The sequence below is a fragment of the Polypterus senegalus genome, chromosome 12 (genome assembly GCF_016835505.1).
Source record: "Polypterus senegalus isolate Bchr_013 chromosome 12, ASM1683550v1, whole genome shotgun sequence".
Lineage (NCBI taxonomy): Eukaryota > Metazoa > Chordata > Cladistia > Polypteriformes > Polypteridae > Polypterus > Polypterus senegalus.
The window spans coordinates 52,288,136-52,313,702 of record NC_053165.1 but is presented as its reverse complement, the minus strand read 5'-3'; the positions used below and the strand labels follow the sequence as shown (position 1 = coordinate 52,313,702).

The 25,567-nt window shown below is 38.0% G+C and overlaps 2 protein-coding genes across 3 annotated transcripts in view; one reads left to right on the top strand and one right to left on the bottom strand.

The window, feature by feature from the left end:
- Window positions 1-1,260: 1,260 nt before the first annotated feature.
- amt (aminomethyltransferase) lies at window positions 1,261-8,383 on the bottom strand. The gene is made up of 9 exons (XM_039771242.1): window positions 8,179-8,383; window positions 6,616-6,783; window positions 6,112-6,192; window positions 4,177-4,308; window positions 3,900-3,978; window positions 3,660-3,805; window positions 3,193-3,373; window positions 2,960-3,115; window positions 1,261-2,117 (listed from the first exon to the last, which is right to left on the bottom strand). Exons 1-9 carry the CDS (start codon window positions 8,263-8,265, stop codon window positions 1,939-1,941), a joined length of 1,209 nt encoding a protein of 402 aa, XP_039627176.1. The 5' UTR covers window positions 8,266-8,383; the 3' UTR covers window positions 1,261-1,938.
- Window positions 8,384-11,298: 2,915 nt separating this feature from the next.
- Window positions 11,299-25,567, top strand: part of zgc:136971 (S9 family peptidase) — a 33,915-nt gene continuing 19,646 nt past the window's right edge. Inside the window, exons 1-5 of one of the 2 annotated variants that reach the window (XM_039771241.1) lie at window positions 11,299-11,398; window positions 13,133-13,262; window positions 16,728-16,854; window positions 16,957-17,032; window positions 25,432-25,507. In XM_039771241.1, the coding sequence (XP_039627175.1) occupies window positions 11,387-11,398; window positions 13,133-13,262; window positions 16,728-16,854; window positions 16,957-17,032; window positions 25,432-25,507 (421 nt within the window). In that variant the 5' untranslated portion in view covers window positions 11,299-11,386. Of the gene's footprint in view, window positions 11,399-11,917; window positions 12,214-13,132; window positions 13,263-16,727; window positions 16,855-16,956; window positions 17,033-25,431; window positions 25,508-25,567 lie in introns of those variants that run through there. The other variant, XM_039771240.1, reaches the window with a different exon arrangement.

Sequence of the window (25,567 nt, the reverse complement as noted above, 5' to 3'; positions counted from 1 at the left end):
GCTAAACAAAGAAAAAAATAGTCACTCTATATTGACTTTTTGTTTTTTATAAATAATAAAATTATAGAATTATTTCAAATATTGCATAGATATTCCCATGGTAATAAAACACTCTGTAAGTTCCTTGATGTAAGTGATGCTTGTAAGGGTCTACTGAACATTTATTTTTTCATTGTGTATTTATTAGTTCCTTTTGGAAAGACCTCTTTCTATACCTGAAAAAAAAAGAATTGGTAGAGAAGTACCCCTTGACACAATACACGATAGGCTATCCTGCTGCTTTTCTACTTGGCACTATTCTAATACACTAAATGATTACTTTATTGAGTATGTGCCAAATCAGAGTTAGGTAGTATATTCTGTTGTGTCAATTGATTGTGAGATGGGCAAAACTTCAAAGATTTAGGTTACTGTGAATGGGGCCTGAAGAAAAGAAATTGGAGGGTAACAGCTCAGCCCAGAGTGGCATAATGGAACACACAATTTGGCATACCTTGTAATGGTTGGGGTAGGCCAGCTGACAACTCATTTCTTGTTACAATAGTGAAAAACAGTAAGACTCACTTGAAGTAGATTGAGGCACAAAGGTCTGGAAAGTAAAGTGACATAGTCACACAATAGCAGGATTTGAACTCACAGTTTTAGAGTTTGAAGTCAAAAGCATTAACCACTATGCCCCACTGCCCACCTGTGTTGACCAAAGCATAATGAATACCCTATAAATCCCAGGATTCATCTTGCCGAGTCTTAACAATTCATCCTTGTGGTGGTGCTAGAGTAGAGTGGAGTGTTTTATGGTAGAGTAATAGTTTGACATTTGAATGCCACAGGATTTCATAGCATTATTCACAAATGGCAGCAGTGAGAAACTTGTGAGCTAGTGGCCTTTTTCCGAAGGAGAATGCTGCAGGTCACAGGGCTAAGAAATTTTCAGAATGCAGAAAGCATGACAATAGATTACAGTCCCCACATCTTATTCAAGTTAAACATCAATCGGACTAGATGGAACAATCTCTTTAGAGTAGAAGCAGAAAAACTAGATAATCTGTAAAATCTATGGGACACTTTGGGTTAGATGACCCAGAATCCCTATGTTACACTATAGCACCTTTAATTTATGTCCTGGCATGTTAAAGCTATTCTGAAGATAATTAGAGATCAAATCAGTTTTTTTTAGTAAGTACACATCTTCTGAATTAACTGTATGAGCAGCAAGTAACACATAATGTTTTTATTTACTTAAGATTCATACACAGTATATTAAAAGCAAAGACAAGATGTCAGTTTTATTTTTATTAGGTATTCTTTATTGTTATTGCTTTTACTGACATTTTAGGAGAAGATGACTATAAAGAATACAAATTAATAATCATTTGTTAATGCAAAAAAAATATATATATATAACAGTGTTATTAGCAGGGATCAAATCAACTTCCTCTCCAGCCACATGGCTCCTTTTACCCCAAGAGTGCCAGGGCAGAGTTTTTGTACTTGAACAAGTTCACCTTATATTCTATTCTATTATATTATATTTTACTCAGCAGGAGTGAGCACGTGTTCAACAGCTGTCACAGAGGTTGGGGGCTCAAACAGCATATGATGAAGTTGCAGTAACTCCAGTATATTACAGCAAAGAAACATTGACAAAAGGTAAATCACCTTAGCAGTTTGGGTTTTGGATAACTGTACAAGATACCATCTGTGAAATTCTGATGTGCATCTCACACACACCACACTTGAGCTCGGCAAATGCTTCAAATTAAAAAAAATCCCCAACACACAAATTTCAGTTTTACTGACTTCTGTCTAGGCATGGGCCTCATTATTCTATGAATTAACTGATTCTTTATTTTATTTCTATTACCAATATCATTGGGGAAACAAGGCTGGTCATTCTTGCCGTCAGCATCTGTGTTGCATGAGTGGTAGCACAGATGTCTATTTTCCAGTATAATAGCGTGTAGGGACAAAAGGCATTTTGCTGACCACTGCATCTACCACCTTCTTCCTAACTTCAACCTTGACTGGGGTCCCGACTTTGCTAAACTCAGTCTCCACATAACCCATGGCTACATTCTGCTTGAGGCAGGGTGATGGGCAGCCACTGGTCACCTCACCTGGATTTAGAGAAAGAAGAAGAGGAGAACTAGTTAGAGTGACATATTCTTTCCTCTCCCCTAGTTGTTATGTTGCAGAGCAGTGGTGTCAAAGTCAGATCCTAGAGGACCGCAGTGACTGCAGGTTTTCATTCCACCCACTTTCTTCATTATGTACTCAATTAGTAAAGCTGCTAATGAAACATATTTCTTTTGCCTTAATTTGAATTACCAAGCTTTTTAAGACTCCTTGTTCCTTTTTTCCTTAATTAGATAGATAGATACTTTATTAATCCCAAAGGGAAATTCACTAATTAGTAGTAAAAGAAAAATGAGATGCAAAGGGAACCAACCCATGACATGCTAACCTGCTTTGATCTGCACCTATGTGTTTTTTTTACATCATCCGCTTAAATAAAATATTTGAAAAGAAAGAGATGTAAAGTCTCAGAAATATGATCTGCTCTGGTCCACAGAAAATTTAGAAAGCTATTAGGCCATGGGATTAAATAACAGGTTTCAATAATGAAAAGAATATGATTCTAATAAAATAACTGGTTGAAGTTTGAGGCATTTCATTTTTGTATGAAGCAAAAAAAAAAACAAAAAACATGTGTTTCTTAAAAGGGAAATCTATTTAAATCAAGGCAAAAGATGACTTTTAAATTATCAGATGAAATTGGTCACTAATTAAGAAAGTGGCTGTAATGAAAAACTGCAGTCACTGCAACTCTCCATGATTTGAGTTTGACACCTATGCTAGTTAGGGGAAGCAGTGAGTTGAGGGAACATAATAGGCTCCAGGGTATATGCTCAGCATTGAGGCAGTGAGCTGAACACATATTGTAGACAAAAATACTCACCGATTACCCTTCCTTCATGGGACAGTATAGGGGTGTGCTGCCGAACAGGGGGACCTTCAGACAGCAAGCCAACCCTCTTTCGTGTAGTCTTTCCTTTGATCTGTGGAACCACCACAGAGGCACCAGGGAAATCTAAAGTGGTGCGTCGACGCTTCCCTGTCAGTGAAACATAATTGTCAAGCACAGGCCCACTAGTGCAAAACAGCCTACATAGTACACTTCAACAGCATTACCAATTGTCCAGACAAGGCTAGCCTCCACTGGAGTGGTGTTCTCATCTATATCATTGCCATAGAGACAGAGTCCAGCTTCTAGCCGTAGACTGTCTCTGGCACCCAGGCCAGCCATTTTGACAGCATTGTCTTTCAAAAGTGACTCAGCCAACTGGACAGCATGCTTAGCAGGTACAGATATCTAAGAAAAAGGAACAAAATTGATAAAGCAAGTATGGAGGTACCACATGGGCAGATACTTTGGGAGGGAGGTTGCAGGTAGACACTGAACAGCTATATAGGTGGATAATGAAATGTCAAATATTTCTGAATAAACATGGAAATACAACCTAAAGTCGGTCACTAGTAGCCATTTTCATAAATATTTCCAGAAATGCTACATGAAAGACTACTGATGCAATAAATATTCCTATGGATTCTATGCACTCACTTGTCATTTCTGCTATAAGGATAATTGCGAGGCCCACCTCCACTCCGTCTTCACCAGTGTAGCCGCAGCGCGTCACCCTGCACTCAGGTATCCCAAACACTTTGCTTATTCTGCTTGTCATGAAGGTCAGTTTTGTCAGGTCATCAGACATGCCAGCCTGAAGGACACGGGCAGAGGCAGGACCTGGTATTTAAAAAAAATTAAAAAAATAAAATAAGTGTTCCTCTTCAAGATTATGATGGCAACGTTAGCATGTCCAATGTATATATGTGGTTACCTTGCAAAGCGATCAAGGCATAGTCCAGAAATTCCAGATCAGCATCGTGGCCGGAAGCTTTAAATTCACTCATCTTGGCCTGTAATGTCACAAATACCATTCTGTTCAATTTGATGTAGAGTGAGATGCAAAAATACAGACCCAACTGACCTAAAGTTTTATCCCCCCCTCCATTTATCTCTCCTATGCGCCACAAGTCTTTCTATGGAGAAATGCCAAGGTGGAAGGCTTCAGGAAATTTGATCAATAAATTAAATTGTCTTTCCGCTGCTCTTACCTGCATGTGAGCCGAGTCCTTGTCTGCACAGCCAGCGTTGGACACAACATACAAGTAACCAAGATCAGTTTTGGTAACAATCAGGTCATCAATAATCCCCCCCTTCTCATTGGTGAATAGAGACAGAGTTCCCTGGAAGGAGAAGTATTCTTATTAGAATGAAGATTTCCTATTAAGGTGAGCACGGGCATAAGTGTCTGCAGTTCTGTTTGAGGCTCCTAGGTGCTTCCTACAGTGGTCTAATTCTAAGAACTTATTTTTAAAATCAAAGTAATTTTGTAAAATGTATATTCTAAAAATAAAAATAAGAAAAACACTTAAAAGTGGTAAAAGTTTTCCCAAATAAGACATTTTTGCCTCTCATTTGAACCTAATTGAAGAATCTATTTCTATCAGTGCTTAACTAGAGTAAATGTCGCATTAGAAGGATATAAAAAAAAATCATCTGTGTAAAGGTCATTAGCCGGGCTCTATATCCACAGTGAAAATGAAGACTAACGACAGACGTAAGAGACAAAGTTATCCAAATGCATAAATCAAGAAAAAGGGTACAAAAAATATTAAAATATTTGGATGTCCAGTAAGCACTGCTGGATCCATCAATAGAAAACAGAAGGTATAGCACACCACCCTGTAGTTGTATAAAGAAGCTGTCCATCAAAACGTTTTGCCCAGGCAAGACATACTATATACTGGTAAGGGAAGCAACAAACAAGCAAGCTATCACTTTGATGGAACTACAGAAGAAAGTTGTTGAAATGGGGGTACATATAGTCCACATTGTTGAAACGGGGGTACATATAGTCCACATTATCAACAGCTCTCCATAGCAGTGGCCTATTTGAGAGGATGACAATGAAAAAGACATTATTCAGGACAATGCCAAACTGCATGAGGGGGACCCAGCCAGAACACAGGAAAAGACTTTGTGATCAGATAAAACCAAGATAGATCTGTTTTGGCCAAAATTCAAAGTGATATGTTTATGCAGACCCAAAAAGGTCCATGCCTGAAAAAAACACCATCTTTATGGTGAAGTATGGCAGTGGCAGCATAATGCTGTGTGGATGCTTTTCAGGGACTGAGAATAGGACTAATGGAAGAATGGATGGAACTAAATACAGGGAAATACTGGAAGAGATATTAAGGCTTGGGGGAATGTTAACAAGACAACAGTCTTAACACAGGGTCAAGGCAACAATTGAATGGCTCAAAAACAAAATATATATCTTACAATGGTCTACATAAAGTCCTGATCCAAACCTCACCCACAATCTGAGACACTCTTAGAAACAACCAAACTGAATGATCTGCAGAAAATCTGCCAAGAAGAATGGTATAGAACCATTCCTCAACAGTGTGCAAACCTGGTGCAGGCTTACCTCAAAAGACTTAAGACTGTTACTATGGTAAGAAGGGGGCGTGCTAAATAATGACATATGGGGGTTGAATGCTTTTGCAAGCTTCAGTTTTTTATTTTTTAGATATACAGTACACTTTTGAAAAATTAACTTTGGCTTTAATAAATAAAGTGTAAGGTTGTCAATAGAAATACTTACTGGAGGAATATGTGTGTGTATCTTTTGAAATCCAGACAATGGTGATAACTTTCAAGGTGACTATATATAATTGCAAAGCACTATACATCTGCATGACGTTTGAATGGCTATACAAACCGACTATAGGCGTGAGGTGATAGCAAATTGAGTTAAGGTTATTAGATGTTAAGAGCGTTGATCACATTTCAGCTGATTACAGACATGACATGGCTAAATCCAGATTTCACCTGACGAGAGTTATGAACTGCTGGTACCCTAAGCAGGATGATAAAGCACTCTAAGATTTGGGAAACAGGTCCACATATCACAGTAAGCAGGGGCCTTTGAATAGAATTTAGAGGATAATGCTAACTGAGACCCTGCAGAAAATACCTACCTGGTTATCCTTGAGTTCTGCAATGTCTGCAACCACCATGCTCTCCATAAACTTGACACCATCCTTTCCATGCACTTTGGTCTGAAAGTAAACAGTTTGCCTTTATTAGAAAGATAAGATAATCAGTAGCTAGATACTGAAACACAAATCATAACACTTGGAATGGGCAAAGTGCAATTTTCATACACATTAGATCACACTCCAATTATATGCTCCCTGAATGTGCAAGCCTGGCAATGTTACGGTATGGCCTAGGATGCTGCCTTCACAGTTCCAATCTGTAAATAGACAGTGGCCAGGTAGCAACCATAAATATCATGTAGGGTTGTAGGCAAGGACTACAAAAAGAGGTGTGACTTCTAGAAAAGCCCACCCAGAGATTTCCTTCTGATTATCATACGGGAGCAGGCCTTAGTCTCATCACCAACAAGTAAGGATATCCCCATGGTAACATATGGATAGGCCACCATGGGGACTAGCCTAGGCTCTACCCTCCCAACTTACCTGCAACATGTGTGAAACATCAAAGATAGAGCAGTGCTGCCGGGTGTGCAGGTGGGAGGAGATGTGGCTGTCCTTGTATTGCACTGGCATTGACCACCCTGCAAACTCGACCATCTTTCCACCCTGATCCCGGTGGAATTCATATAATGGAGTCCTCTTCAGGACGCCCTAAAATGTAAGGAAAAAAGCAAAGAATGTCTTAAATGGGGTGTTTGAGAAAAGGCCTTTATTATTAAAACAACTATATGAAATCCTTTGTGGGAAACTGTAGAGATGTCTTGCAGTTTTTATATTCTCCCGATTTACCAGGCTTACATTTGTTGTTTGCAGTTCTTGCCCTGTCACTTTATGGTAAACCCTGTTTTTTCAAAGATGTCCTACACAATTTGATGGTAGAACTTAAACACAGTCAGTGGGAAAGGAGGCCATTCAGCAGTTAGGATTTATTTCTATGGTGTAAGTTAATTAAGGAAAACGCTACATCAGTTATTTTACGTGACCTGGGTTGCTGATGTCTGGTGGTGTCATACATTGTCTATCCAGCTATCCATTTTATAAAATTCACTTATCCAGAACAAGGTTAACAGAAAAGCTCAAGTCTATTCCAGCAAGTACTGGGTGCAAGGGGAAGCAATTCCTGGAAAGGGTGCCAGCCCAACGCAGGGTGAAAACATACACACATTATCATGGGCAAATTTGCATTGCTAATCCAACTAACCACATTTAATCCTATTTTTTTTTTTTATTCCTTCGTTGTTTTATACCGTATCTGGAGTATTCCACAGTCCTAGTGAAATCCCACCCACAGAACGGTTTGGTCTACAAAATCGTTAACCTAATTTCTGAAAACTAACCACATGTTTTGCTTGCTAAACGGGTCAATGGACGTGGGCTCTCACCAATAGAACTTTAACATAAAACTTAAAAGAACGTGCCCGGACATTTTTAACAGCCTTGTTTGCATATCAATTATCTAGCCAACCAATCAGAGCGCAGCAAACTCGTCGCGGATTATAGTATGGTGCAGCGATGCGTTTGGTTTCTTGCAGACCAGACCACATGCTACTTTTACTGTTGTTAAAGTTAAGTTCTTCTGAATTCCACTTGTTTTAAAACCATCGTGCACGAATTATTCGCCTTTTTTCAATTATATTTATCGTTGGCTGCCAAAGTGCAAACTCCGGAAATCCATGCAATAGGCGCGCGTTAAATTAAGGGAGGGACCTAAATCTTATACCCTGTCCGGGGTAAATAACTTCTTTAATAAAAAGTCGATTGTTTACTCGGTTCAGTTCCAGGCTTAGTTTTGAGAAACTGTCAACCCACCGTCGAAATAAAGAAAATCCCCACTGGCGTTGACCAGCTGTGACTGCAAATGCAATACTGTAATTATTCACGCACGAGTTCTGAGAGATCCCGAGTCACTTAGCCTAAACAAATGTTACGAGGCCTTAAAATAAGGTTCGATGTTTGTTGTTTAAAAAGCGAATATATCCACCCAACCGCTGTCACCCTTGTCTGCACCTCGCACCCCAATCGATTAGCAGAAACTTCCCTCCTAACCTCGGATGTTGAAGCTAGTCGACATCCTACATCGAAGGCACCCCGAAGGAACCCCCATCGATTCGCTGTGATTCGCAGTAAAATCATGTCTTCAGACTCTGTAGTAGTGCAATCTTAGCAGGTTTCCTCAAAACACCTTCTGATCTCACAGACTTCTTTCTCACGAAGTGATTTGCTCCACAGTATTTCACAACAAGCAAAAAAAAAAAAAGGCAAGGGGGCGGGCCGGGTGTGTGTGTGTGCGAGCGAGAGATGTGGTGCAAACTGGGATATGTAGTCTAACTATCCTCATTTCATTGACTAATGTAACATTACGGACTACATTCACCAGTATGCACTACATTAAATTATAGTGGCAAAGGTTGAAAAAGTTGTGAGATACTGTACTTGCTTTCCCTTCTTATGGTGCACACTGCACAGACAAGGAAATGTGTCGAAACATCAAAATGACACTCCACACTGAGTCATCTCGAAAGTGGTTAGGATAGAAAAAGTAGAAGTAGAGGCCTCGTTTCCAACGTATTTTTTCGCTTACGTTTATGATTTTTAAGAACTCGCATAACCCATGTCAGACTCGTGAACTTACCAAGGCGGTTTTCGGAGTAAAGAAAGAAATACAATTGGACGGAACGAGTTAGCAAGACACGCGCATGGTCCCATAGGTAAGCACTGTGTCACCATGTCAGTATTCAGACCCCGTCACTTGGTTGTGTTATTGATTTAATTTTAAATGTATTTGTCATTTTTGCTTATCAATCTACATTCACACACTAGGGACAATTTAGGATCGCCAGTGCACCTAATCGTTAGGATATAGTGGGTTGGATAATGACTGACTGACTGACTGAATCTACATTCAGTAATGACAGACTGAAAACATGTTTTCAGAAAGGTTTCTAAATTTATTAAAAATCAAAAACTCAAATCTATTCAAATAATCATTCAAACCCTTTTCTGTGGTACTCCTCCTGATGGTGGCCATGTGCATCCTGTTTGTTTTTATTACCTTTCAGATGTGTTTAGAACTTGATTGGAGTCCATCTGTGGTAAACTGAACAGAGTGCATAAAGAAAGTTAAGAAAGGCAAACACTTCTGTATATAAAGTATCACAATTCACACAACATGTCAGGACAAAATCCAAGCCATGAAGTCCAAGGAACCCTCTGTAAGCCTCCATAATAATAGGTACTAATATTAATAAGTTTATGGAGTCCAGCCGCCAAAACAGGCATCAAAGAACGTGTGCAAGCCCATTGCAATATTGCAGAAACTATGTGTTACTTACATACAGTATGTAATGACATGTTTGTGTATACAGTATATACTACACAGCTATACTTTTATAATAGTATTTTAAAAAGGTAACACATTTATTTTGATACTGTACATCCTAATTACTATGCTGGTCAGGTGATCTGCAGTATTTCTACAAAGCAATAATATCAAGTCCAGAATTTTGTAGAAATCACTGTGGCACCTGACAAAAGTATAAAAAAATTCAATTGATATTGTGTATGTATGTTTTAAAAACCTGTAAGAGATATTAATTCATACTATTTTGAAATAATACTTTCCATTTAAACAGCAAAGTGTTTGAACAATACCATTCTCGAGACCTCTTCATTCAAATTGAGATTGTGTTAGCCAGGACTTATTTTTAACAGCACTGACTCTAAAGCAGGAAACTGTCTTTGATAGGATGCCAGCTCATTCATACCCATACCGATGCAGGGTCATTTTACAATAGCCAGTCAAGCTGGCACGGCACTCGGAGAAAACCCCTGACAAACAGAATACAAAATCTGGGTGCAGGATTCCACCACAGAATTCCGAATATTATTGCTTATTACTTGGCCAACACCTTTAGTCAAAGCAACTCACAACACGCAAGATACAATTGCTTAAATTTCTTTTACTTTTCCAGTTGGAACAGAGGCAGGTGAAGTAATGGCCACCCATTGTCAGTAGCTGGGTTTGAATTCATAACCTCAAGGTTTTTTTAATTAATATACATAGGAAGTAGTGAATTAATACACTGCCAACACTGTTCAAGACAGAAGCCAACCATGCCCAGGATATAAAATTGTGGGACAATAATACATTCACGTCGTGACCAACTTTAGTTCTTGACCGCTGCCTGCATATCCCAGTCTCGGCATTGTCAATTTGCAGATTTCATGTTTGGCCTGCATCTGCCTGTCCCCATCACCTCACCCCATGTCACCAAACCTCACTCAATGCCAAGACATCCTGCCTGCAGCCGTTGCTGAAAACAGATGGGTGAATTAAAAACGAATTTGTAAAATCGACTGATGTTTGAATAATCCCTAATACTTGAAAAATATTTCTACTTGAAGGAAAGGGAAAAATGTAGCAAAGTTTAAAAAATGTATTTATAACAAGCAAAGATAGAATGATTGACAAAAATAACCAAAAGCGCATTGGTAGGTAAGAATGACTGGCGGTTGACATATGGCCAATTCAATCTCCTTCTCCGCCTGTTACTGTAACAGCCTGCTCTTAACGCATCAACGACTTCACGCCCTTTTCGACTCTTGAGGCAGACGTACGAAATAAAAAAATAATAATATATATTATATTATTCCAGTTGTATATATTCCAGTTGTCCGTGGTGTTTATTTTGGAGCAGTTTTCTGAGGTTTTGCAATTTTCTCAATGCAAAACCAAAGAAAAGTTTTCTGAATGCTTCTTGAGCAGCCTCGCCCTTTCGGAATTGGTCTGTTTTGACTGATTAGCATAGCGCCACGCCCCTTTAAAGAAACACTTGCGACGGGACAGCTCCCTCCGTCGAATTCTAAAATTAAAGTCGAAAACGGCTCAGCCTGAAATTACCGATCTTGCCAATTTTCCATCTCTTAAAGAGCAGTACTTAAACAAATCTGTTAACTCTCTTCTTATTGGTAAACAATCCTTGTAGATTTCTTGTGGCTCACATCAGACCGTACCAATTCTTGAGGCGGAGGGTGTTTATGAGTGAAGGCAGGTTCAATTATTCCAAAGACTATTATCTGTCTCAACAGTTGTTATTGCGCAATCTGTATACTTATTGTAGAGTTTCCTTTAATAAAGTCGTGTCTTTGTTTTTCAATAGAGGAAAATTTGTTAAAAAAATGTTTCGCGTCGTACCCCTGTTTATGTAGAGCCCCGTCGTAAACGCCTCTTGTAACTTTTCTTCTTAGTGATACCATGGCAGCTGCGGTAATGTTGATAAAAAGATATATTCATTTTTTGTTCAACATATTGTCTCATATTATAGTGTATTGAAGGATGAAGAAAGACTGGAATATATTAACGTGAAACACGTGTCATCGGGTTGGAGCTACGGTTTGGTTTTAGTTTTGCTCGAGCTTAACGTGAATCGAGTTGCAAGGCGGATGGAAAATACTGGAGCTGGGTTGGCACGATTGAAAAAGAAAAAGCAGTAACATCAACATCACACAGATGCAAAATAAAAAACTGTTATCTTTACAATGCTAAACGCGTTTAACTTAAAAATCAATTCGTGTATAGTTTAAGCTTTATTATTTCCTTTAGCTGACTTATCCGTGAAGTTTTTGTGATGTAATATTTTCACATACTTCGTTGACTGCTAATCGTTATCATCGGTTCCCAAAGGTTTTTGAAATAAAATTTTTTAAAAATACAGGATTTTCTCAGGTAATGCTCGTATAAATAGAATGTTTCCAGATATATTTTTGAATTGCGTATTTTGTAACTCGCAACCAGAAGAAAACCAACACCTTTTTTCAATGTCCTATCTCCAGAAGGAAATGTCTGCTTGGATTGTTTAGAAATTGGTTTATTTATTTATTTTTTATTAAAAGATATAACTTTATGTCACGAGGACACTTCTGTTAATTATGCTACTTTATTACTGATCAATTGCAATACCTTTTGTGAAATATTTTATACATTTAAATGAATGAGGATTAGCCTCTTATCCTTTTCTTTTCCGACTCTTTAGTATGTGTAATCGTTTGAGTTCATTAAAAGCTGCAAAGCTCTTAAAACAGGTACTTCCAGTCTATTAATTACTAAAGCCTTTATGAAAATGTTGTTGATGTCTTTTTTTGTTTTCTTTATTCTGCTTCACTATTTTCTTTCTATCTATTTTGAATATAAATAATATTGCAATATTAGTTATGTTACACTGCGTATATTTTAAACATGCATGTATAACTTTATTGTTGAAATTAAAATATATAAAACAGCTTTGTTGACAGACTGCAGAATAATCATCATAAATATTACATGTATATTATTGATCAATAATATATGTAAGCATTCATTTTTAAAATTGCAGTAAGGGAATATGGTGGCGTTGTTTAGCACTGCAGTGTTCCACTGCTGCTCCAGTGGTTATCCGTGTGAAGTTTCCATATGCTCTCAGTGTTTTTGAGGGTATTCTAGTTTGCTTTAAAATTATAAAACAACATCTTGTACTGAAAAATGGCAGGTTCAGCAAACAATTGGTTTGATTTATGAACAAATGTACAAAAACTGTAGAAGTCCTGGATTTAGTGTTCTTATACAAGAAAAGGACATTTTTCTGAGAACATCAAGTGGCATATTTGGACAGCATTGCAATTTAAACTGTTGTTCCTATTTAAACAATCTGTGAGACTGGATATCAGAAATCATGCGTTACATACAGTATATACAGTATGTGTGCGATTTAATATTTGACCGCAACCTTTTTTTTAAGCTTAAATTCAACCTCCCAAAATAGCAAAATGAGGCAGTTTTTATAGTTTTTCTCCCATGTAAGTTAAAGTCAGTCGTTAGGCTGTAGAGTCCCATTTACAGTTACTGAAAAGTTGTCTGGAATGCTTAGGCATAGAGTATTTTTTATAAAGTCTTTTCAGGGGTGCATGTTTTTGCGCATTTTCTTGCACTGACTTGCTGTTCTTTCACTCTTTATTTTATCCCCAGGTCACTACAGACCCCAAGACCATTTCTGCAATCTACAGGCAGCACTGTAGTTTCCCGTCCCCCACCCAGGCTTTTGTAGGCCCTGAGGTACCCTGTGAGCAGGGAGGGCACTACATTAACATCTGTACAGGTATCTTACTTCAGTAAAATGTAATAAAACATCGTTTGCTTGATTCCCTTTTTCTGCTGTGGTTTATGTTTAACTTCCTGCACTTCAATTTTTTTTCCCAAATGCCCCCTTATAACAATGTCTGCAGAGCACTGACTGGAGTACTTGGGCTTTGAAGATGCGGCCTGTCAGTTCCTGGTCTGTAGGGGTGCATGAGATGATAAACTTAATACTGATTTTGCGTTTGATACTATAATTGCAATTATAAATTTCAGTTAACAGTTCAATGAAGTGTGCTTGTTGTCTTGCCAAAGGCACATGTTTACACACTTTACAGTACAAGTATAACCTCCATTTCTCTGATATCCACTTAAAAATTGTTAATATGAAATTGTTAATTGTTTTTATTATTTGCAATAAAGATACAGCACATTTGTGTCACTGTTCTTTAATACAGTAAATATCGTAAATTACCAATTTTAAATATTTTATTAAATCACATTTAAGTATAACACAAATATTCCCCCATTTTTTTTTAATTGTCACTTCTGAAAAACTAGCCATTACCACCACTCCCTATTAAAAAATGTAAAATGTGGAAAATGTTCAGATTGGGTTTGTGCCGTATTAAGAAAACAAATGTGTATGCAAAATCAAAGCAAATAATAAAATCTTAAATGGCAGTAATGTAAGGTTAAGAAGTTATTGTAATTAATTGTGATAGTTTGGTTGTACAGGTATATAACACATTAAATGTAACAATGTTAATATATAGCAAACTCAAGAAGTATTGAGATCATAACACATTGTGTTATGCTGCTGCCAGACTCCGTCCTTGTGCAGTGGTGACCCCATTCTTGAGGAAAGTATCGTAATGAAAGTCGCAGTCATTTAAAGAAACAGCTTTGCAAACACCTGCCTTTTAGCATGTACAGTGGGATGCAAAAGTTTGGGCAACCTTGTTAATAGTCATTATTTTCCTGTATAAATCGTTGGTTGTTACGATAAAAAATGTCAGTTAAATATATCATATAGGAGACACACACAATGATATTTGAGAAGTGAAATGAAGTTTATTGGATTTACAGAAAGTGTGCAATAATTGTTCAAACAAAATCAGGCATGTGCATAAATTTGGGCACCACAAAAAAGAAATGAAATCAATATTTAGTAGATCCGCCTTTTGCAGAAATTACAGCCTCTAAACGCTTCCTGTAGGTTCCAATGAGAGTCTGGATTGTGGTTGAAGGTATTTCAACCTTTTTTGAGGGGACTGGGCGTGCCCAGAGGGGACTAGGCGGTCTCATGGTCTGGAATCCCTACAGATTTTATTTTTTCTCCAGCCATCTGGAGTTTTTTTGTTTTTCTGTCCCCCCTGGCCATTGAACCTTACTCTTATTCGATGTTAATTAATGTTGATTTATTTTGTTTTATAATTGTGTCTTTCATTTTTCTATTCTTTAATATGTAAAGCACTTTGAGCTACTGTTTTTATGAAAATGTGCTATATAAATAAATGTTGTTGTTGTATTTTGGACCATTCCTCTTTACAAAACATCTCTAGTTCATTCAGGTTTGATGGCTTCCAAGCATGGACAGCTCTCTTTAACTCACACCACAGATTTTCAATTATATTCAGGTCTGGGGACTGAGATGGCCATTCCAGAACGTTGTACTTGTTCCTCTGCATGAATGCCTTAGTGGATTTTGAGCAGTGTTTCGGAATCTGCTGATACTGAGTGGAATCCATGCGTCCCTCAACTTTGACAAGATTCCCAGTCCCTGCACTGGCCACATAGCCCCACAGCATGATGGAACCACCACCATATTTTACTGTAGGTAGCAGGTGTTTTTCTTGGAATGCTGTGTTCTTTTTCCTCCATGCATAACGCCCCTTGTTATGCCCAAATAACTCCATTTTAGTTTCGTCAGTCCACAGCACCTTTATTCCAAAATGAAGCTGGCTTGTCCAAATGTGCTTGAGCAGACCTCAAGCGGCTCTGTTTGTGCTGTGGGCGGAGAAAAGGCTTCCTCTGCATCACTCTCGCATACAGCATCTCCTTGTGTAAAGTGCGCGAATGGTTGAACGATGCACAGTGACTCCATCTGCTGCAAGATGATGTTGTAGGTCTTTGGTGCTGGTCTGTGGGTTGACTCTGACTGTTCTCACCATTCGTCGCTTCTGTCTATCCGAAATCTTTCTTGGTCTGCCACTTCGAGCCTTAACTTGAACTGAGCCTGTGGTCTTCCATTTCCTCAATATGTTTCTAACTGTGGAAACAGACAGCTTAAATCTCTGGGACAGCTTTCTGTATCCTTCTCCTAAACCATGATGGTGAACAATCTTTGTCTTCAGGTCATTTGAGAGGTGTTTTGTGACCCCCATGTTGCTACTCTTCACAGAAAATTAAAGGAGGAGGGAAACTTACAATTGACCCCCTTAAATACTCTTTCTCATTATAGGATTCACCTGTGTATGTAGGTCAGGGGTCACTGAGCGTGCCAAGCCAATTTGAGTTCTAATAATTAGTTCTAAAAGTTTTAGAATCAATAAAATGACAACAGTGCCCAAATTTATGCACCTGCCTAATTTTGTTTGAACAATTATTGCACACTTTCTGTAAATCCAATAAACCTCATTTCACTTCTCTAATACCACTGTGTGTGTCTCCTATATGATATATTTAACTGACATTTTTTATCGTAACAACCAACGATTTATACAGGAAAATAATGACTATTAACAAGGTTGCCCAAACTTTTGCATCCCACTGTATTCCTCATTAATACTGTGAGCTGTTATTTTCAGGCATGCTTCGAGAGTTCTAATCAGCCACCAGACAGTCATGGTTGCATACAGTGCCACTTATTTTAGATCCATATAAATTTTTGTCTGACATTAGGAATAAAGTAAAGAGAATATCATTTTATAAGAATAAATGCAGAAGTGGATGACTTCTGTTAGCCTGAGTGTTGATAATTTTTTTAAGACCTTAACTGCACACAGTTTTATTTTACTACTATCATCTGATTTTGCTTTCAATAGCCTGCTGAATACGGATATGTTTCAGCGTAAACAGGTAATGATTATCTGTGTCGTGGAACTAACCTTAGAGGGACTTGGTGTGACTTGCCTAAGGTTTCCTGTACTTCCGATCTAAGAGTGAATGGGCACACTAAATGGAATGCAATAATCATCATTTTCCACGATTAGTGTATTGAGGCAGTTATGACTGTAATCACAATTAGTATACAATTAACTGTATAGCCCTGCTGTTCTGCGTCACTCTTTTTTGTTTGTCCTCCTTTAGTTAAAATCCTTGTCTCTGCTCAGTACTGAAATATCTCAAACTTATACTCTCACATGTTGACAAAATGGGCACTGGCAGGAGCTTATTTTGGTTTTGAGACATTCCCCTACCACGTTAGTCTAATTCCTCATAAATAAATGCATTTCTGACATATATATATTTTTAATGTTGAAAGAATGGACCCAGAGTGAGTTGGAGAGAGGTCAGTCAATCACTTTCACCCGTCAGCACACTGTTCTGCATGATGGAGTTTCTCTGCGCCTGATTGGCCCGTCTTCACCCTGCACTGACATTCAGAACCAGTAAGTACTGCTACTTTTTTTTTTTTTTTAGATGAGGTTCAGCCAAGCCAACTAAATGTTCTAAATGCATATGGTCATGGATGTCTCTGTTTCATGTCACAGGTTGCTCAGTAGCTACTCTCCATCGGGGAAGCTGAAGGCTGTTATTCGTGAAAAGCAGGAGAAACAGTTTTTGGAGGTACATATCTGATTAAATGTTTGTAAATGTTTCAGGTCTTTGAGAATCATTTGATATGTCATTTTGAGATGATGGGTGGTAACACTAACCTTTACATTTGGTCTATTACTCTTGGTAGATGTACCTGCAGGATCACTCTTATTTAGCTATTGAACGTGGACAGCACCCGTTTAATGACTGTGAACCTTATTTACCAATCTTCACAGTCCACCTCATTTTCTGAGGTACCCACTGGTTGGCTCTTCATGCTTAAATCATTATTTAAGTCATGCTACGTATATTCTTTGTGCAAATAAGGACATTTTTGTGAGACACCTATGCGACAAATGTTCAGCTCTGCCCTGCTCTGCAGATTGTGGCCAGGTGTACCTGAATGAACTTTTTAGATGGTCGAGTGTTAGCACCAGTGGGTTCCATTTGAAAATTATCCATCCCAGATTCTACATATAAGCAAATTTTCTTTAAGTGGGGAAGACACTATTTTTGATATTTGAGAGTGCAGATGTCATAATACCAGACTTTTTGTATTCAATATGAATACGAGTGATATTTTGATACTCTATACCACAGCTTAAACAGAAATCCATTCAATGGCTTTTTGTTAAAGTGCTTCCATTGTTGAAGTGAGAACAATTGTGCCTTTTTCTGTAATACAATATAAAATACATAAATACCATCAGTAACAGCAGCTTTAAAATACTGGCATATCCATCAAGTACTTAGCCAAATATAATTTAAGTATACAAATGTTGGCATTCATCAATATCAAAATATAATACTAGGCTTGAATTTTAATGTGTATCAGAATTGGGGAATTCCATCATTGTAGCAACAAATAGGAAGGTTATAGTTGTATGGGGATTTCAGCATTGGGTTTATAAGGAACTAGTTGTGTAAGCCCCGTGCTGTAAAAAGCCCGGGGTCCTAGAAATGATTGAAATTGTCAGAAAAAGAATTGAAATGTAGAGATGTCATGTAATTGAAAGGAACTACTCTGAACATCTCTCTCCATGAGGTTTCGTTTTGCCGACATACTTGCATCACTTGTGCATTAGCGGCTAAGCAACTTTGTCTTTCTTCGAAGGTTTTGTTTTGCCAATGTGCTCGCCTCACTTGTGTAATGGCGGTGGGAGGAAAAGTAAATTGGATACCATTTTGCCAATGTACTCACTTTGCTTCTGTGTTAGTGGCTAAGCGAGTGAATCTTTCTTTGGAGGTTTAATTTTCCAACGCGCTGGCCTCGCTTGTGTATCCTCGGAGGTGGATCCCTTAGCCCGACTCCACCTCTCACTTCAGGGCCAGACAGACACACACACACACACTTCCATGCTTAGACATTTATATATTAGATGATATTATGAGCTGCCAGATTTATGTTAGCATGTGCACATTCTGAATTTTATTCTCTTGAAATTTTCTGTCTAGTAACTGAAAAATACTAAATATAAAAATTCACACATTGTTACATTTTATTATATTTCCATTTAAACAAAATATTTGAGGTGTTTTTTTTAACAACATGCTTTTAAAGTCTGGTTGGTCAGAAAATGAGTCTGTTAAGTTTGTAACATTTCCTATTGTAAGACTTTATATTTGTTTCATTAGCTGGTTAAAAATACTAAGAGTAATATTTAATAGATGAGTCAAATAAATTAAAATTTCAAATATCAGAATCTGATAATGCTTTAATTTTCAAAAACTATCCCTCTCTTTTTTTTTTTTTTAAAACGCTCATCCCAACTTTAAAGCTTCCTGTATGAAATCCTCAATTTCAGCACTAATGTTAAAAAGCCTTTGTTTTGCTGTTTTCAAGAGTTAAGTTAGTGGTCACACTTTGTTATTGCTTATGCTTGTGAGTAAATGTAGAATTTGAAAATTACTTTGGCAGTTGATACCCGTACGCCTATTTATAAATGTGAGACTGCATTACATTATTCAGTGTACAATTCAAACACATGATATGTGTGATTTTGCTTATGGGTTATGTTGATTATCATTAGTTTGCCTTCAAAAAGTAAATGAATAACACAACTTTAGTGTCTGCAGATTCATATTTAGCAATGAAGTACAGTACACTGTTTTTCTTCGATAGAGTTCTTTATTGTCATTATGCATACACATAATGCCATTTTTGTTGGTAGGATTCGACTTCAAGGCATCTATTCATTATCCACCCCACTATATCCTAACTACAGGGTCACGGGGGTCTGCTGGAGCCAATCCTAGCCAACACAGGACACAAGGCAGGAAAGAAACCCCGGGCAGGGCGCCACCCCACCGCAGGGCCTCAAGGCAGAATACTTAAATACACAATACACTATAAATAATAAAATAAATATAAAAGACATCAGCAATAAAACATCATCAAGTCCACACTTTTCCTGAGGTAGTACGTCTGCAGAGACCAGTGATCTATGTGCGTGGGTCTGCAAGAGAGAAATACAACTGTGTACGTTTGATTACAAGGAAAAGAGCGTGTGCATGTGGGGGGGAGGTTAGGGGTAGATGTACGTGTGTGTGTGTATGTGTGTGTGTGTATTAGCAGGGGCAGATGGACTTCACAGCTCTGGGGAAAAAACTGTCTTTCAGTCTTCCGATACGTGTTTTTTTTGGTTTCTGTACCACTTTCCCGAAGGAAGTTGTACAAACATTCTATTTCCCGGGTGGGTGAGATCTGCAGCTATACATCTGGCCCTCTTCTGCACCCTTCCAGCATATACAGAGTCCAGGTCTAATAAAGGACTTTCCACGATCCCCTGTGCTGTCCTCACCACCTGTGCCAAGTCCTTCCTGTCCTGTGCAGCTGCTGTTATCACACTGTCATAATGTGACAGAGGTTGCTTTCTATAGCGGATCTGTAGAAGTTTGTAAGCAGCCAAGAGGAGAATCCTGCACGTCTCATCTTCCTGAGGAAGAAGAGTCTTTGTTGGGCCTTCTTTACCAGGTGAGATGTGTTCAAAGACCAGGTCAGATCCTATGTAATGTGGATACCCAAGAACTTGATATTGTTCACACACATTACAGCCTCCTCATGTATGAATATAGGAGCATGTTCTGCTCTTCTGGACTTCCTATGGTCCTCAATGACCTCTTTGGTCTTGCTGGCATTCAAGATAAGGTTGTTGGCTGAGCACCATAGTTTTAGGTGTTGTATCTCCTCTCTGTAGTGAGTCTCATTATTGTCTTATATGAAACCCACCACGGTCGTATCATCCGCAAACTTCACAACCATATTTGTGGCATGGATGGCAAAGCAATCGTGCATAAATAACGTGAAGATTGCTGGACTGAGCACACAACCCTGTGGTGTGCCTGTGTTCAGAACCAGTGTGGCTGATGTACGATCTCCAATTCTAACCACGGGAGGTCTGTTGGTGAGAAAGTCCCTGATCCAGAGACACAACGATGTGGATAGACCCAGATTATAAAGCTTTTGTACCAGCTCGTCTGTATGCTGGGATTTAACGCTGAACTAAAATCAATGAATAGCATCCTAATATAAGTGTTAGGGCACTGCAGATGAGTCAGGGCTGTGTGAAGTGCTATTGAGACGGTATCCTCTGTAGATCTGTTCCTCCTGTGGCCGAACTGATGGTTGTCAAATCCAGCAGGGATGGCATCTTTGATGTACTTTAGGAGGATTCTCTTAAAACACTTCATTATTACTGGGGTCAGAGCCACAGGGCGGTAATCGTTAAGGCAGGTGACTGCTAATTTTTTAGGCACTGGCACAATAGTGGAGGATTTGAGGCAGACAGGGACCATTGCAAGTTGTAGAGAAAGGTTGAAAATGTTCAGAAAGAATCCTGCCGATTGATCAGCACAAAGTTTCAGTGTCTTACCCAACAACTTATCTGGTCCTGCAGCTCTGTTGGTGTTGATCTATGAAACTGTAAAACAACTGGTACTGTTTTATTTTTGGAAATTTGATACCAAAATATTTCTTCTGAAATCCTTATTTGACTTCGCATTACACCAATCCACAAAATGTTTTACTTTTATTTTCTGGTTAAATTTTGCATAAATATATGTCTATATAGACAGCAGGGGTTTCTGCAAATTGATAGAACTGGGGAGATTATAAGCTAATTGTTTTACATACAGTGGGTGACCTCACTTACATGGAGTAAAGGGTATCAACCCAGGCTCATGACTTGAAAAGTGTTCTGAATGCATGTAGTGAGACAAGGTGCCCAGAGAGAGAATGGTTAACTTTCATATAAAACCGGTTTACATTTTATCATGTCGCTTTGTGTTCAATTAATCAGACAACATTCACTGGCAGCACATAGATCAAAGTCCTTATAAAACTGCAGTGACAACAATCTCTGAGTGTTTGTTTAAAAATTTGGGTGTATGCTTAATTATGAAGAGAGGCAGATGAGGTCAAGGCAGGAGGCAATCCTGGATGGTGTGCCCAGTCACGGTCAACCTGAATTCATCACATTTCTGTTTTTCATGCACATGCATAATATTTTGTTGTTCAACTGTCTAAAAAAATCTACTTACCTTTGAAATTTAAATAAAGAGAATTTTTTTCCTTGCAATCTTGGATGATTTTGCTCCTGTTTTCGTAAATGACAGAGAAATGTTTTTTTATTTTTTTTCCTTCTGTACTTGTTTTGTTATGCAAGCCCTTCTTTATGAATTCAGAGATTTACTTTAAAGCTGAGTGTCTGAAGGCAAAGGACTGTCCTGGAATAACTGTGGTCCAGGAACAACCCGTTGAAATCAATTTCACCACCTCACCACACTTCAATACACTGCACAATGACAGTCAACCTCACCTCTTTGTCTTTGGGAAATGGAAATATCACTAGAGTACTCCGAGATAAACCAACACAGACATGGGCAGAATGTGCTGACTTCATAGTCAGGATTTAAACTCTGGAGCTGTGACGCAACAGTGCTACCATTGTGCCACCATGCTACCTGTAAGGAGTTTGGTTCTGGCCAGATACATCATTATTATTTTTAGGGTTTTCTATCTCTGCTTATATCTAGCATTGCTTTTGACATTATCAGTATTAACTGAGTAATCCATGCTCTAAAATCTATGTAAACCTTTCAGACATACCGCTTTTGGCATTTAAAATGCAGTGTCTTTCTTACTGCATATAGTTCGTAGTGATGGTGTAGAAAAACTTTGAATCTCACGTTTTCATACAAAACAGAATACAGTTTCTGAGAGAATAGTTGTCTGTGGTGACCAATACTGAACAACAGCAAACAGTATCAAAAATTATCCTTGGAACAAATCTCACGTCACTCATGTCGAAAAATCTACATGTCAAATCATCCAGTCGTATGTTCACTTTGTCCCAAACACATGTATTTTTACTAAAACTATGGGGCTCTGCCCCCTGCTCGCTTCGCTCGCCAACCCCTGAGTGGGAGCTTTGCGCTAGTCACTTCGTGGATCTGCTGCTCGCTTATGGGAAAGCAGGTGTACATTTTAAACAGATTGTTATTTTCATGGGAACTGTTACATGTGCGTAATAGAACTAACTCTTTTACATTACAACAAGTAATTAACCATAGCAAAAAGTATTAAAATGTAATAAATTGAAAGAATTATGTTCCGTGTTGCGTTAGAGGTATTCGTTGAGTTACACGTTTTCGTTCTGTTTGGCTTTGAAATTAACACGCAAATACTTCTTAAACTTACACTTTTACTGTAACTCTTCAGTAGCACTAATACGATCTTTACTATCAGACTTTTGATTTTTAGTACTTGTAGTACTTTCATAATCTCGAACCTGCTCTGCATGTGTATCGCGCCAACGTTTTTGAACCTCTTTATGATGTTCTACTTTGTCTTCTACTATTTGTCTTTTATTTACGACCCCACTTGGACCTGCTAGGTTTTTATTTACCACTTGGTCTGGGCTGATTATTACTTTTCTTATTTTCCAAATTTGCACTTAGATTATTATTGTTCTTTTTTTGAATTCTTTTCTCTCCAACACTTTCGAGCCCCTTTTCGATGCGCTGCCCTTTCTTCTTCACTTAGTTGTTGACATGTCATCTAGAATGTATAAAATTAGTCCAGAAAAGGACTACATCGAAGGAAACAAATAGATTGTATGTCTAAAAATACTGTCTAGAAAAAGCTTCTTTAAAGGATGAAACTGAGGACTTTTCATAAACAAATTAAAGTGAGGAAAACTTAAAAATGTATAAGAGCTGAGAGCATAGGAGCTGTGTCTGACAAAAGCATTCACCCGAATGAGAGTTGAGTGGCCCGTGGGTGTGGTTATAAATGGTTGAGAGGAGGGCCTAACTTGAAAAAATCTCTTGGCATTAGTCTCATCTCGCAGGACTTGAAAAAATCTCTTGGAAAAAGTCTTGTCTCAAGATTTTCTTTTATAATAGTGAAATATTGTTAAACTAGCTGAGATACCCTGGTTGACATCTAAGTAACTGACGTAGGTCATGAGTCCAGCCTGATAACGGCTTATTCCCTGGCTAACGCTGCGTTTCATGTGATTGTGACAGTGCAGAGTTCACTGAGACACATCTATAGCTAAAGATTTAAAATGAAAGAAAACAGTTAAAATATCATCAGGAAGATAATTAATGAGACTTAGACTTGTGCATGTCCTTCAATAAGGAGAAGGTAAATTCACCTATGTAGTTTCACAGCCTGCCACTAAAGAATCCTTGTATGACTCTAATCATGGATATGAATATCCAGTAAATGTAACAACTGGAGGTGGGTGTACAGTCCAAATGCTTGTTCAGACCTGAGCACGTTCCATTTACTTCACAAAAATGTTTTCCAGAAATGACTTATTTAATAATATTTTAGTCAAAATACATATGTTTGGGACTTTGTAGACATACAACTGCATGACTTCCCATGTGGATTGTGTGACAGTAGTAACATCCAATTTTTTTCATGGGCTTTTTGATATTGGTTGCAGTTGTCTATTGTTGGTTACCATATTCTTCTCTTCTATCAGTTTTTTTTCTCTCTGTTCTGTATAAAAGCAAGAAATTGCATTTTTTTTTCTTATCAATCACTACATAACTACATGGGGTAAATAACATAAAACATAATTTTTGGCTGGAAAATTACTTAAAATAATTGTGAGTATCTAATCATGGGGCAGCTCTTCTTTTTGGGAAGACTTTTTCCAGACACTGAGGGTTAGTGTGTAAGGTGTGTGATCATTTGGTGACACACATTGTAGAACATCTTCCCATAGAATTTTATTTACAGTATTCTGTATTCAGAAAACAGGAAAAGGATTTATAAATGACCAATCAAAGTGAAATTCCTTAAATGTTATTAAAAATGGTTTTCTACCACCAGTTTAGAATTTTGTTTTTTATGTGCCATAATAATAATAATAATTCTTTTATATAGCTCTTTTCTCATTACTCACAGCACTTTACATAGTGAGTGGGGAGCCACTTCAACCACCACCAATGTGAATCATCCACCTGGATGATGCGACGGCAGCCATTTTGTGTCAGTACACTTACCTCACATTAGCTGTTAGGTCATTAAGGGGTGAGAGACAGTTAACTAATTAGACAAGGGATGATTTGGAAACCAGAATGACTAGACCATGGTGGGTAGTTTAGCCAGAACTTCGGGGTACACACTATAAAATGTACATATGCAAAATTTATAAAAAGCACTTATTGCCCAAAAATGAATACATCTAAATAATATGAGCATTTGCAAATGCTGTACAGAGAATTGCAACTTTTTGTACATAATGAAAACAGTCAGTGATAAGTCTGGCATCATAGCCTCACTGAGACCTTTGTAAGTTAGAGGTTCTACATACAAATCGGGGAAATAAGTCTGCTGAGAAAGTTTACTGCTCTTTCCTGGAACCTTAAGAAAAATAAAAATGCAAAAAAAAAAAAAAAAAAAATAGAATCAGGCTTGCTTGGTCCAATGGTGTAAGATCATAGAAGCTACTTGCAGTTCAACAGTGTGTCACTAGATGTCGCTGTGTGAACAGCTAAGTCAGATGTTTACCTACTTACGAAAAGCACTGGTGTGGCTAACTGCTCAGGAAATTTAATAAGGCTGATGTTTCTGTCAAGATTGTGTTGGCCGTTTACATCTGAAGGAAATTTACTTAATGTATATTTTGGGTCTGCTGAAGTACTAGGGTGTTGTACCGTGTTAGCCATTATGAATGTAGAGAAAAGCCAAGCAAAATGACACCTTTTATTGGCTAACTAAAAAGATAACAATATGCAAGCTTTTGAGGCAATTCAAGCTCCTTCTTCAGGGTCTGCTGAAAGAAATATAGAAATACCCAAACTTGGGAACAGATGGTGGAATCACAAGGAATAATATATCAGAATAGTTTTGTCTTTTTTGGTGCAAAAGGTAGTAACATGACCCATTTCTTGCAACATCTTGTTTACAGATTTGGGGAGAAAATGGACTGCTAAGATCCACAGATCTAAGTACACAGAATGTACATGGCAAGGTCTACGGCAGTGGTGGGTCTGAATTTGGAACATTATGCGACAGGTGATGAGTCTACTTCAGGTTTGTGACTC

Excerpts from the sequence above, each read along its gene's own strand:
- amt (XM_039771242.1), bottom strand. The coding sequence starts at position 8,265 with ATGATTTTACTGCGAATCACAGCGAATCGATGGGGGTTCCTTCGGGGT. Across the intron at positions 6,193-6,615 it reads ATGTTTCACACATGTTGCAG|ACCAAAGTGCATGGAAAGGA; the intron begins GTAAGTTGGGAG and ends GTTTACTTTCAG. Across the intron at positions 3,116-3,192 it reads TAGCCTTGTCTGGACAATTG|GGAAGCGTCGACGCACCACT; the intron begins GTAATGCTGTTG and ends TTTCACTGACAG.